The sequence below is a fragment of the Tetrao urogallus genome (assembly GCF_951394365.1).
Source record: "Tetrao urogallus genome assembly, chromosome: Z".
Classification (NCBI taxonomy): domain Eukaryota; kingdom Metazoa; phylum Chordata; class Aves; order Galliformes; family Phasianidae; genus Tetrao; species Tetrao urogallus.
This window is the reverse complement of record NC_136816.1, coordinates 41,733,786-41,747,154: the sequence shown is the minus strand read 5'-3', so window position 1 is coordinate 41,747,154 and position 13,369 is coordinate 41,733,786. Positions and strand designations below refer to the sequence as shown.

General features: G+C 38.5%; 1 protein-coding gene across 1 annotated transcript in view; it reads left to right on the top strand.

Moving 5' to 3' along the window:
* The window catches only part of ADAMTSL1 (ADAMTS like 1), a gene marked incomplete at both ends in the record, with an annotated part of 386,370 nt that overhangs the window by 340,993 nt on the left and 32,008 nt on the right, over positions 1–13,369 (top strand). The window contains 4 exons of the mRNA XM_079548266.1: positions 3,805–3,984; positions 4,528–4,681; positions 5,984–7,124; positions 13,193–13,320. Of these exons, the coding sequence (XP_079404392.1) occupies positions 3,805–3,984; positions 4,528–4,681; positions 5,984–7,124; positions 13,193–13,320 (1,603 nt within the window). The remainder of the gene's footprint in view (positions 1–3,804; positions 3,985–4,527; positions 4,682–5,983; positions 7,125–13,192; positions 13,321–13,369) is intronic.

Genomic DNA, 13,369 nt, shown 5'->3' with positions numbered 1-13,369 from the left:
TTTGCAGATCCAAGACTATGTATTTTTAAACAGTTTTATTTCTCAGCTAAGTGCATTAGGATGTTTATCTTGTTTTCAGTAGTGTGTTGCTGCAGGAAAGTGGATGTGAGCTTTCATTTTTACAAGCCTTTGGAAATATCTGTTCTTCAGACCACAAATGGGAGACATCCATTAATAAATCTTCGTCTTTCGTTATTTTATTACTAAGTGTCACAGTCTGAGTTTTTTTGTCTTGTTCAGTGCTATCTTCACTCCAAAGATAGTAAGAACAATAGCTTCACAGCAGAGCTAGCATGGGAAATCTCTTATCCTTTTCAGATATTTTCCTAGCTGTTTCTCTCTGTATTGTAAGATGTCCTTTCTAAATATACTAGTGATAGTCCTTAGAAACTATAGAACTATAGAACTATAAACTTAGAAGCTGAGAGAAATGCATGTTTTCCCTATTTAGATGCTATATCTCGCTGTAGAAACATAGACAAAAAAATGATTTTTGAGGGTAGCTTGTGCTGTTGTAGACCCATCATAAAGGGATGAGCAAAGGGCAGTGTGAAATTAAACAGCTCACTCCTCACCTCTATGTGTAAGTAGGACTGGCCGTAACATTACACTCTTTCAAAGATTCAGCCATTGCCAAAGGCACCTGGAGGGGAGACCATCTTCCCTGACTCCTGAACTTTGAAATTGGTATCTTTGCCAAAATTCTGTGCAGTAAATGCATGTGAGAAGATGCACATAGGCACATGCTGAGACTCAGAGATGGTTGGCTTTTCATCTCTACTTTTAGTGGTAACTATGTTAATTGTAATTTTTGCAGGCTGTTACATGAGCAGAATAGACCAAAGCAATGATTGTTGTTGGAGAAGCCGAGGTTACAGTTCTGTCAGCAGTTTAGAATGAAATGTGTCAGTACTTCTACCAAAGGAGACCATAGCTTCTGTGGAGGGCTCTTTCTTGCCCTCACAGTGCCTATTCCTTTGCAATCTCTGGAAGTGTTGTGCAGTCAACACGATGATCTGGCAAAAGCTAGGCAAAAGTATAATTGACTTTAAGCCTAGACTAACCTTCCACTTTGGCTCATTGTGCAACTGCGCAAATACTTTGCTGGCGTATGGGAAAAGGCAGCAAACACCAGCTATGAGTGGCTAGCAGAACAGGGTATATGGATCATCTTCTCTGGCATCAGCCTTGTCTTATGTTTTATTAAGCTAATTGTTGAACTGGGCAAAATTGTGTATCAGTGTGGGTAGATGCAGTTCTCAAAGTCAACAGATCTCCTCTGAAAGGGATATAGGAACTGGGTCTGCTCAGACACTGTGGAAGGTAGGAGGGAGACACAGTACAAACACTTTACCTACCTGGATAGGTGAGGTGAAGTCATGGTGCACCTCTCCTTCCTGTGACACAAACACACTTCTCTATCATAATAGTGCTGTGAGATCTTTCTGACAGTAGAGAAAGAGAGAGAAAGAGCACATTGTTCAGATGGGATGTGTCTAAATAAGGATCCTCTCAAGAATTACTGCTTCATACTATCTGTACATCCAAACAGACATCGTAGACATTGCTCTTATTGGTCTACTCCCTTTCAAGAAGTAATGTGAGAGCTGGAAGCCTCCACTAGAGAAAAGACAGCAAAGATCACAGACAAATGAAAAGGCTCCAGGAGTGAAAGATGGGCATATGCACAGCTCCAGAGCAGTAATCCAGTACTGTCCTAGAAGAGCATTCCTGAAGACCGAGAGGAATCTTCTTACAGTATTTGGCTCTCTCTGTCATTTGGCATGGAGTTTGGTATTGAGTAGCTAGTTATTCTTCAGAGAACAAAGAAGTGTGCGTGACTGAAGTGCAAGAAGCAAGAAAAGATCTGCTTTGTCTTAATTTTTTTTATATCTTAGAAATGGAAGGGCAGGGAGACTTCCTGGGATTTGTTTGACTGACAGAGGGAACGTGCTTTTGTTGTGTTTATACAGTGCCTAACATATTTTGGCTCTAGTGTATGGCTGCAGTTCTTAGGCAATCTTGAAATAATATTTTTAATCATATTTTTCTTGATCTATTCTCTCCTCCGAATGAATTGTCCTTGAATGAAATGCTGATAAATGTTTTCTTTTGCTGAAAATTGAAATACTGTCTTACTTGTTTTAATTTTTTGAAGCTTTTGAGCTTTATAGCATTCTCAGTAGAATAAAAGCTTTTTTTACCATTAAAGGGCAAACTAAAGATAAATACATTTTTCTTCATGGTGTTCAAGTCTGCATTTCCATTCTGTCTTTCAAGGAAAATGTATATCCTAAAAAAAGAGGTTTGTGTTGAAATTTATGCAGCTCTCTCAGAGAGGGATCTTTCATAGATTTTTTAAATAATTCCTGTCATCGATCATAAATCATAGAATCATAGAATGGCCTGCGTTGAAAAGGACCACAGTGATCATCTAGTTTCAACCCCCATTCTATGTGCAGGGTCACCAACCACTAGACCAGGCTGCCCAGAGCCACATCCAGCCTGGCTAGATGTCTTTGTTTATCTTTTAATTTTTCTTCACCTGGCTTACTACTTCTTGGACATAATTCCTATGTTGTGAACTATAAGCAACTTCTGGTAATTTCAGCATAGTGTAAGCTCTTCCTCCTCCTCTGACTGGAAAAGAGATAAACTGCCTGGAATGCACAGAAGACTCAAGAGCCTCCTGCCATCCACAGCAAAAAGTTAGTCAGAAAAAAGGGCTGAGCCACCAAGCTTACAAAAATGATTCAGGAAATCTATTAAATCTGCTTGTTCAAAATTTCCTGCCCTGCATGAGTAGAAAATGGATACAGAGGGGGGATATTTACATTAAAGAGAGAGGGGAGGTGGGTTCTCTGGATATTAATCAGCCAGATTTAGTTTTACTCAAATAAACCTTCCCCCTTACCTTTTGGAAAGAGCACGCACTGCTGTCATGACAGCCATAAATATAAAAGGGCTGCGTGGTTATTTAATCATTTATTATACTAACCTTATAAACCAATTGTTGAGGCCAACAGCAGATTGCAGCTGGAATACAGCTTTCACATGATTTAAAAATGAGAGAAATGCTGCACTGCAAGAAGTCTTCAAAGACAGGAATTCAAGTCTGGACAGTTTAGTTTTGACCTGCACGGGTAATAGACCTCATGACATTCAGAAATGAAAAATAAGAAAATTACAAACAGAAGAAAAGGCGAAGTGATGAACTAGGGAAACTTACTTATCACACTCAGATTTCCATTTGTTTTTCTCACTAATGCGAACCCTTTTTTAATAAGCTGAATTTGAATAAATATTTAGATCATAGCTATTATTATCTAATATACATAATAAAATCCTGGAAATGAATAAGGTCTTGAATTGACTTCTTCTGGAGGAGACATTTCCATATTCTCTCACCCTGCCAATAGCACAGTTGGAGCTCAGATAGAAATGCTTGAATCTAGATCCTCTGCATCCTGTGCAAGTACCTGATTTTCCAGTTGACAGAGAAAAGGGCAATTTTTCCTTCTCCATGTTGCATTTCTGTACAAATTTCTGAAAACAAATCTTTCAGAAATGCTGATGCAGGTTTTGTTTGCTTGTTTTTCGTTTTATCAAAATATATTTTTTCCACTTCCCAAAATACTTTTGGCATTTTAAAAAGAAATCTGCTTTGACATCTCTAATATTTTTTGTTATATTTTCTGCTTGTCTATAACTAGGTGTTGATCTCTACAGAAACTCACTACTAATTTTTGCTGCAATTTGACATAGTGCAAATGTGATGCAAGGTGACTGACTCTCTTCTCCCAGTGTTCGCAGACATGTGGAGGCGGTGTCCAGAAGCGAGATATACTTTGCAAGCAGCGTCTGGCAGATGGAAGCTTGTTAGAGCTGCCAGAAACCTTCTGCTCCATGCCGAAGCTGGTTTCCCAGCAAACCTGCAAAAATGAGGACTGTCCTAATGAGTGGCTTCTTTCTGACTGGTCACAGGTATGCTGTTTGTATGCATTAATATTGTGCTGGTTTTTGTGATTATGTTTCTCAGTCACATGGGATGAAGGAGCCAAAAGTGTTCAAACTGCACAAGGCCTGTTGTGCCTAGTTTTGTCCTGTAATCTGTACTTAATACTCTAGTAGGTGACGTAATAATCAACAGCTTGGTGGTTATTACCTCATCTCTATACAGATGCAATTAAGCCTTCCAGCCAGAACAATTTATGCCTTCTTTCTGGCATAAACACAATCCATGCTCAAAACAGTAAGTTCCTGCCTCTGTACATATACAGCTTTTTCATCTGTTCATCCAAGACACCCATGAAGTGTAATCTTCACTTCCTCAGGCTTAGTGTTCTTCCTTCCCAAAAAGAGGAGGGAAGGGAAAGGTACTGTCTAATATTAAAGGGTTTGAACTCTTCTGTGGATCATAACTGATAACCACCAGGTTGAAGTAACTCATTAGTTTCTGAAACACACATTCATGATTTCTACTACATCTGTAAACATCATCCCTAATGTTTGTCATTCTGTTTGCAGTGTTCAGTGAGTTGTGGAGAGGGAACGCAGAGTCGAAATGCTATTTGCAGAAAGATGCTGAAAACTGGGGGTTCTATCATCATCAATTCCTCCCTTTGCCCACCTCTGCCATTCTCATCCTTGATCAGGCCCTGTGCACTAGCAACCTGTGCAAGTAAGTGAAGAATAAACTTAGGAGTGTGTGGGGAAAGGGGGCTTGAATATTCGTCACCAGGAAATTCATGCTGTCACATGCTTCATAACATTCTTTTTCACTAGTGTTGCTCAATATTCGTGGAGTGGCTATTGCAGCTCAGTTTTTCTATAAGCCACAATATTCTTTTTAACAATTATACAAGTCACTGGATAAAATTTATAAATCTTAGTGTGGAGCTGAGTCTGAACCAATTGCTAGAAAGGAACTAGTCCTTTCTGGAAGAACTGGCTCAAAATTTTGTTCCAAATCTAGATCTAAATTTCACAACTGCAATGTAGAGGCTTAGAAATGCTGGATAGCAGCCTGAGCTACAAACACTCTGCTAGGATAGCTACAAAGAAAATACTTGGTAAGGGATGCTTTTTTAAGATAATTTTAAATAAGTATTTTTCATTTTGTCATTCAGAAGCCTATGTGACTTGGAATTCCTAAGTAATCATGCAGCATAGGTTGGATGTATTTCATGTTGGTATTCCATGCCTTTTCTGTTGTCCTTCACAAGAAGTGAAAGGTCTCCCTGTATGATCTTCCCTAGCTTGCAATAAGACAGCTGAATATGTGAAAGATTGAATTGCAACCCTGCTTCAGCTTGGAGCAGACTATGAACTCTGAAACCTATTAAATGTTGATTATGTCAGGGAGAAAAAAAGAATTCAGGATTCACATTCAGAACAAATGATAAGGCCAAATGTGGTATGGTATTAACTAGCAGGACACATATGCTATTTTGTTTAGTGCTTTGTAACACAAATATCTGTCATAAAGATCTGGAAACAGAATTAAAGCACTTTGATAGTATCTCCCCAGTATTTTTAATCTTATTCCGTAGATTTTTGTTCTGTTCAATGTTGTTCCTTGAGTTAGCAGTACTTTCAGTCCTCTTTGCTCATGTGATCTGCAAGATTGTGTTGTGTTTCCAATCTGGGATGGTAAACATTTGTCTTTTTTATTTGTTTATTAAACCACAGTCATCACTGAAATACGTTAACAACAAGAACTATCTTTACACTGGATTTTTCTCCTTTTCATAAAGTTCTTGGTCCTCGTGCGTAGGTTTCTGCATGCATCATGGGCAAGACTACTTTTGCATTCCTGAAGTGAGTCTTGTTCTTCTTACTGTGACTATCCCAGCTTAATGCTCAGCAGCTGGTGGCCAGTTTCTCCTATTGTCATCTAATGGGTCAAATGCTGCCAGCACCAAAGTAAACTGCTTGTTTTGCTTAATGGTACCACATACTAATAGTATTAATGATATTTCAGGGCACAACAGGCCAGCTCATAAGCAAAGTCCTCATATTGTGGCTGTAAAGAAAGTTTACATCCAGACAAGGAAGCAGAAGAAGCTACACTTTATTGTGGGTGGGTATGCCTACCTGTTGCCCAAAACCTCCGTTATTCTCCGATGCCCCACAAGGAGGTTCCGGAAGTCAATGATCTTCTGGGAGAAGGATAATAAGAGACTCATCAGCACAGCTCACATCACCATTGCACCCTATGGGTACATGAAAATCCATCGTTTGAAGCCTTCAGACACTGGGATATATACCTGTATAGCAGGGCCAGCCCGGGAGCATTTTGTAATTAAACTAATAGGAAGCAACAAAAATCTCATTGCTGGGCAGCCAGCTGGCATTAGGGAGGAAGAGACCATGAGAAAGGCCAGTCTAAATGAAGCCTTGCGAACACAGGAGAAACATATCAATGGTATTCTCTTCAATGGGAGCAAGACTGAAAAGCGAGGGCATCCTGCTGACCCTAGTGGCTGGTATGACAATATTGTCTCAAGGTTGCTACAGCACAAGAGCTGGCCAGGAGGAAATCTGGAATTCTGGGAAGCCCAGGAGTCCACAGAGAGAAATGTGTCCTCAGAGGAAGACCAGAGCCAGGAGTATAGCCTGCCATATACTATGGTCACAGAGCAGAAACGGTTGGATGATATCATAAGGAATTTGTCTCAGCAGCCTGAGGAGCTTAAAGATGTTTACACTGAGCAGCTTGTTGTACAGCTGGCCCATGAGATTTTCAAGAGCCACTTGGAGCGTCAGGAATCTGTCCTCAAAGCATCAAGACGAAGAGTTGATTCAGCTTCCATGGAATACCCTTTCCACAGACATGTTTCTGGATTTACCAGCTCCCTGAGGACATCATCTGCTGAAGCATTTCTTCCCACATCTATGAACCCAACGAATGGCTTGCACAGCCCTCATCAAAAGCCTGCCATCCTCCGAAAGATTTCAGCAGCACAACAGCTTTCTGCTTCAGAGGTTGTCACCCACCTGGGACAGACAGTGGTTCTAGCCAGTGGCACACTGAGTGTGCTGCTTCACTGTGAAGCAGTGGGAAACCCAAAGCCCACCATCAGCTGGGCTAAGAATGGAGAGGAGGTGAAATACAATGATAGGTAAAATAAATTATTTAACTTTTCAGAAAACAGTTAATATTTTTACTCTTCAGTTTCCATGTCTTAAGGCCAGTAAGTCCTATGGGCAAAATCACTTTTTGCTATAGTCTGATTTCATAGCTGGAAGAAAGGGCTATATATGTGTGGCAAGCAGGGCAGTGTAACTGCAGCAAGGTCTGGATGCTGAATCAATCTGGTATGGCAATCCAGACTTACTTTTGTTTCAGTAAATAAAGTTATTTTAAAGTATGGAAATAAGTAAGTTCTTAGTGCAGTCAAAAAAACACTCCAAGTCTGGAGGCTGAGAGCTTTGCTGTGCTTTCCTATGTGAAGGTAGAAATTTCTGATATGAAGATTGGTTCTGGTGTACACTGATGAATGATATCTGGTTTATTTTCAGATTTCAGAGCTAATCCGCAAGATAGATAGGGCTGTTTTGTGACTCTCTGGCATTGTTTTAAACTGGTTCCAAATTCAGAAGGATATTTTTGAAGTATACATTTTCATTACTGATCACAGAGGTACTTGAAAATAAATCTGGAATTTAATTTTCTGTCAAGCATCATGCGGTATTATTCCCTGGGGAAGGGTTCTTCCTCTGTTAGAAGTGCATTTCTCACAATGTTCCAGCAAGGTCTCTCCAACATGGAGGTAGTGAGGCATCTGTCTTCCACACATGTAAAAATGTGTAAAATTTCCCCAGGATAAAACTCAGTGGGCACTATAATCACCATCCCCTGTGGATGTTCTGATAGAAGGTGAAAAGCATTCTAAAGGACATAAAGGGAATTTAATACCATTAGAGAGTGGCCAGGTAGAAGGCAACAAAGATGATAAAGAGCCTAAAGGTGAAGACGTACGAGTAGCTGCTGGGGTCCCTCACCTTGTTCAGCCCAAAGAAGAGGCAGAGAGGCAACACTGAGCCCTGCCCTCTGGTGATAGTGATGTGGAATCAGGGAATGACATGAACTGTGTCAGGGAAGATCAGGTTGGGGATTAGCCTGTTCCCTGAACAGGCTCCCCATGGCAGTGATCACTCCTATCAGCTGCCAGAGTCCAGGAAGCATTTGTACAACTCTTAGAAATATAGTTTGAATTTTGTACAGTCCAGAGTGGATCCAGGAGATGAATCCTCGATGATCCTTGTGGTTCCCTTCCAACTTGTCATATTCAATGATTCTACAATAGAGTAGGGAAGCATCTTCTGAATTTGAGGATGGTTTCAGATAAACACAATTGGAATTGTATTAAAGGACAAAACATAAGCTGGCTACTTCATCTGAAAATAAACACTAGTCCACATCAGTGGTTAATAGTGTGGAACCATACTCTATGGCTATTTTCAGCTTTCACTGTTATCTCAACATACTTACGTATATGCATTACTATTCTGATATGAGTTAGTGCATCCTCACCTGTACAAACTTTCTGTGTATAGCTGCCACTGAGGTTTAGTTTGAAAACCCGAGTAATAAAGTACTTCTATTTAAGTACCTCAAAAATTAGTACCTTTTTCCTGCAGATAGCCTTTATCTTTAGATCACTCCATTCAATTCATCTGCAAGAGCACACAAAAAGAGACTGTTTCAATTCTAGTTGTATACTTAACTGTGTTCATACCATACATTTCGCTCACATATATGCTTCAGATTTTTTTACTTTTGTGCTGTTCTGTGAGGAGGTGGTATGTAAGTATAGAAAGGTAAAGTGTGGATGAAGCAGCAGTACTAACTGACATGATTACAGTGAAACAGTCCAAGGAAAATTGCTAGGAGCAATTTCTGCACAGGATGGTAATCTCTGTTAAGACATCTGAGTGGGTTATCTTCAGAAATGAGGAGAGACAGAGTCAAGGTAAAAATTAGTTCACATTGCAGTGCTTATGAATTGTCAGTGCAATCTTGATTTAGTGTAGATAAATTGCTTCTTCTGCATAGTTACATGATTAGTTTACTAGTTTCTTTCTCACTTTGGCAGCCTAGCAATTCCATAATCACTGCTTTCTCTAATGTACTGAATGTTTTGGTTCTTTTCTCTCTTTCTATGTCTGATGTCTATTCAGTATAATAGGATTCACATTAAAAAATTGAAACTTTTGCAGGGGAAAGGGAGACAAAGAGCAGGAATGTATGTCTTAGAGAAATCACATGCAATCTTGATTGAGACTTGGGCCTATCATATCACTTTATTTGGCCATAGTCCTGTAAAAATATATTCTTGGCCCCCCAAAAGTTGCATATAAACTTTCATTGCCATTGATTACATCCTGTTGGAACAGTGCCATTAAGGGATTTTTTTTTCTCTATTTGAAATGATTGAAAGGCAAGTGAGGTTACATAAAGTCCATGTGTTGGTAACTCTGGACACTGTGCTCATGAGGAAATTGCATGTTCATCTCACAGCATATAAGCAGCCATAGCTACATAGCTACAGAGTTATTTTTGTTCAGTTGGTGATAAAACACTCTTATGATTTCTGAACGTTTAGTTTGAATTATATATTTTTTTATTTTATATTGCCTTTCTTTTCCATTCAGTTTGGCTGATATAGGATTAAGCTTCATGAATATTCTGAATAACCAGTCAACTATGTTAGCTTACATTTTCTATCATAAAGACTCAGTAAAGCATGGTTTATTTGCAGGTTAGTTGCATTAACTATTGACCCCTCTTCTTTAATGATTGAGACAGAAGGATTTTATCAAATTCTTTATTTACCAGTTATATTTCCCCCAGTTTGGTGGGTAGGAGAAGAAATGAGCAGTGCTCTGAGCTTCAGAGATATTCAGCATCTTAGAGTTAACTTTACAATTAATGCAAGTTTAGAAATTATAGTGCATATAAAAATTGGTTTATGAATGTTTTTCTGGGTTCTTCACAGCTGTGATCTGGCTTTGGTTCAAAATGCTTTTACTGATTGCCAATCAGCTGTGTAAATGAAAGCCACAGTATAAGCAGTCTCCCACTGTACAGCGGTAAGCTACAAGGTCATCTGTGTGTGGTGGTGCATAGTAAGCTTGAGCTGTCTGTCAGCTCTGCAGTTTGTCTTCTTTGTGCTCTGCCATCCACTGCCTGAAAAAAAAGAACTCAAGATCCATTGAGACTCTGGCTGTATATGTTTTGTGCGGTGATTTTTAGAGTATAAGCTACCATTTTTAGGGTAGATGATGGCAATCTGCAATGTGTATTATCTCATATGAGATGAAGGCACTGTCACAAATCGCAGTGGATGTTGTCTTGACATGGCAAGGTGTCACAGAAATGAGTAACTGTCCATTGCTTGTTTCAATGAGCAGTGCAATCCACCCTAAAAGTATTTATGACTGCTATTACGTTGCTCCACTTGCAAAAAATGAATTTGTTTAGCTTTAGTCTCTGCACAGTCCCAACAAAAATGTTTACTTTCACTTTTCAGTAAAGCTATGTGGTTCCAGTTAATCTTTGACTTCAGTCTGTGTATTCCATGTGAATGCATAAATAAGACCTCTTTTGAGATCAAAATGTCAGGTGGATAACAGCATCTACTTTGACTGCAGCTTCAGAGCATGCTAGTATCTATCCCAAAGCCTGGACAATTCTATAAATGCTGGAAAATGTTTCATTTCAAAAAGAATCAGATTACTTTCCTTAGAAAACTATTTTAAATGTGAAGATATTTGGGGGATTTGTACTTTGTTCAGTGAGCATGGTAAGACATATCTCTTCCTTTCTTCCATGAATGCTGCAGTTTCCATCAGCGGTGACCCTTTGATATTTGGTAACTCAACATTTCTAAGAGTGTATTTTCTCAGTAGATGCGAGAAGAATCTAAATAACAGGTGGTACAGAGTCTGAGCTAGGTGCTTGCTAGATGCTGTCTGAATTTGTCACTGATCTAGGTAATGTAGAACATAATTTTTGTCTTGAAGACAATGCAATGTGGAGAAACTTAGATGAGACTGATTAAACATTAAGCTGTATTATATTAAGTCCATAAATGAGATTCTGAAGACACAGTGGTGACAGAAAGAATTGCTGCAGCTGGTATTTTTTACACTGCTGACAAGCAACTGAAAACCTAACAAAAATAGCAGTCTATGAGCAGATAGGGAAACCAGCCAAAAATCATTCTATGCAAAGGGAGACAACAAAGGATCTACTTTCAAGAAAAGCAGCTATGCCAAATTGTGACACACAAATAACAGAATTATTGAAAAGAAGAGGACCTTTATTTTCTAGAGAAGGACATTAAAAGTAGATTGAGAAAATGATAAGTTGGGTCTGGTTTGGAGTTTTTATTTTTAAAACCTGTTGTCGGCCTATTTCTATTCCTAAAAAAAAAAAAAAAAAAAAAAAAAAGTTGAATTTTGGAGTAACTTAAAGTACCAGAGATTTACATCAGCAGCACTGATTAATGGCAAATAAATAATCTTTTGTGTTTTTCATGGACTAATATTAAGAATCCTCTTTTCTCAATCGAGAGAAACTTTCCTAAATGTATTTTTAGTTGTTTATGTTTATTTGATGTAGGATGGACTGGTCAGCCCTGGCAGTATATTTGCAGATATGCAGACAGCACATGCACAGTTATAACTATTATAAACAAGTATAATATAACTGGGGTAGATTCTGAAATTCTATGTAGAGACAGGACAAGTAAATACTATACCAGAAAATTTACATTGGAGATACTGATGCATGCTAACAGAAGATTTGTGAGTAAAGAAATATGCTGGCTGCTAGCATTGTGAGCTAGCAAAAAAAGCAAAAAAAATAAAAATTAAAATAAAAAAGATCCTTGATATAAGAGGTGTGCAGGTGATTATTTCCACCTCTGTGGCATTTTTGCTATGCAAGCAAAGATGCAATCTTAGAATTGATTAATGTTTGTATTGTAAATGTGCATTTTGCTACTTGCAAAACTTGATTGACATAAGGCAGCTCTCTCCTCTTATTATTATTTATTATTATTATTATTACTCAGAAAAGGGTGAAAAAAGAATTTCAACTAAATTCCTTTTCTATAATACATTTTGATGGATGGCCCTAATCTGGTTAGCTACCACCCACAGTATTTTGCAAGTATCTCCTGTTTTTCTAGACCAGAAGACAACAGCTTTTATTTAAAGAGACTTGGGAAAGAAGCTGATCAGTTCCAATATCTGAGAGTGGACGTTTTTTGCTTGTGTTTGGTAGACATATTACCCCCACTCTTATCACTGTCAATCACAGCTGTAGCTAAGAAGGTCAGTGTGTAAACATGGAGCAACTATTTAAAATTTCTGATGAGAAATTTAATTTATCTTTATGATTTAGCAACAGTTTCAGCTACAGATTAAAAAGCAATAATCACAATATATCTAAAATAAAAGTATGTGAACATTGATGAGAGCCCCCAGCCTGAATTCTTGCTTATCCATCAAGAACTCATGAAGTTACATCACCATAAATACTGTGAACAGAAACACTTCATCATATCACTAAGTCTGTATTCACTAAGGCAGAGACAGTTGGTTCAGCCCAAGGAGGTGATGAGTATTATTTTCTGTCTTCACTACAATAGTAACAAAGCTACTAAGTTTGAACAAACTGCCTAGCAATCTAAGAATCTGGAGCGTATTTCAGACTTTGATACAAACTTGTAACTTATGAAACTTTATTCTGCCCAGCTTTAGGAGGTTGTATAACTTTTTCTTTTGCAATATGATGTCTTTTTGTTTACTATTGCTAATCCTGCTTTGCCAAACTGGAAGACAGAGAGGCTAAGCAACTTGACTGATGCCACATATGAAGTAACACAGCAGAGGAGGAGGTCTCACATGCCACAGCAGATGTCCTAGGCACTGGGCAATCCTTCTCAAATACATACAGTAACAGTAGGAATAGTAGGAATTAGGCTAAAATATAGTTTTAGTAATCACAACTCACAGCTGCAATGTAGGATTTTGAACTAATTAATTGTATTTTAAGTATAGTTCTAAGGCTTGACTCTGTAAAAAAGATAAAATCATGTAAATACGTAAAAATCCAAGTAAATATATTAATTCTCGCACAAACTGAGACCTTTACCTCCTTTCTGCTTTACCCCAGGATGCTGCTTCAACCTGATGACTCCTTGCAGATTCTAGCACCTGTGGAAGCTGATGTTGGTTTCTATGCTTGCAACGCATCTAATGCTCTGGGATCTGACTCTGTGTCCATTGCTGTCACTCTAGCAGGTAATAATTCACTCATTTTGACTCATTGGTCCCTGCCACTTGTGTGATT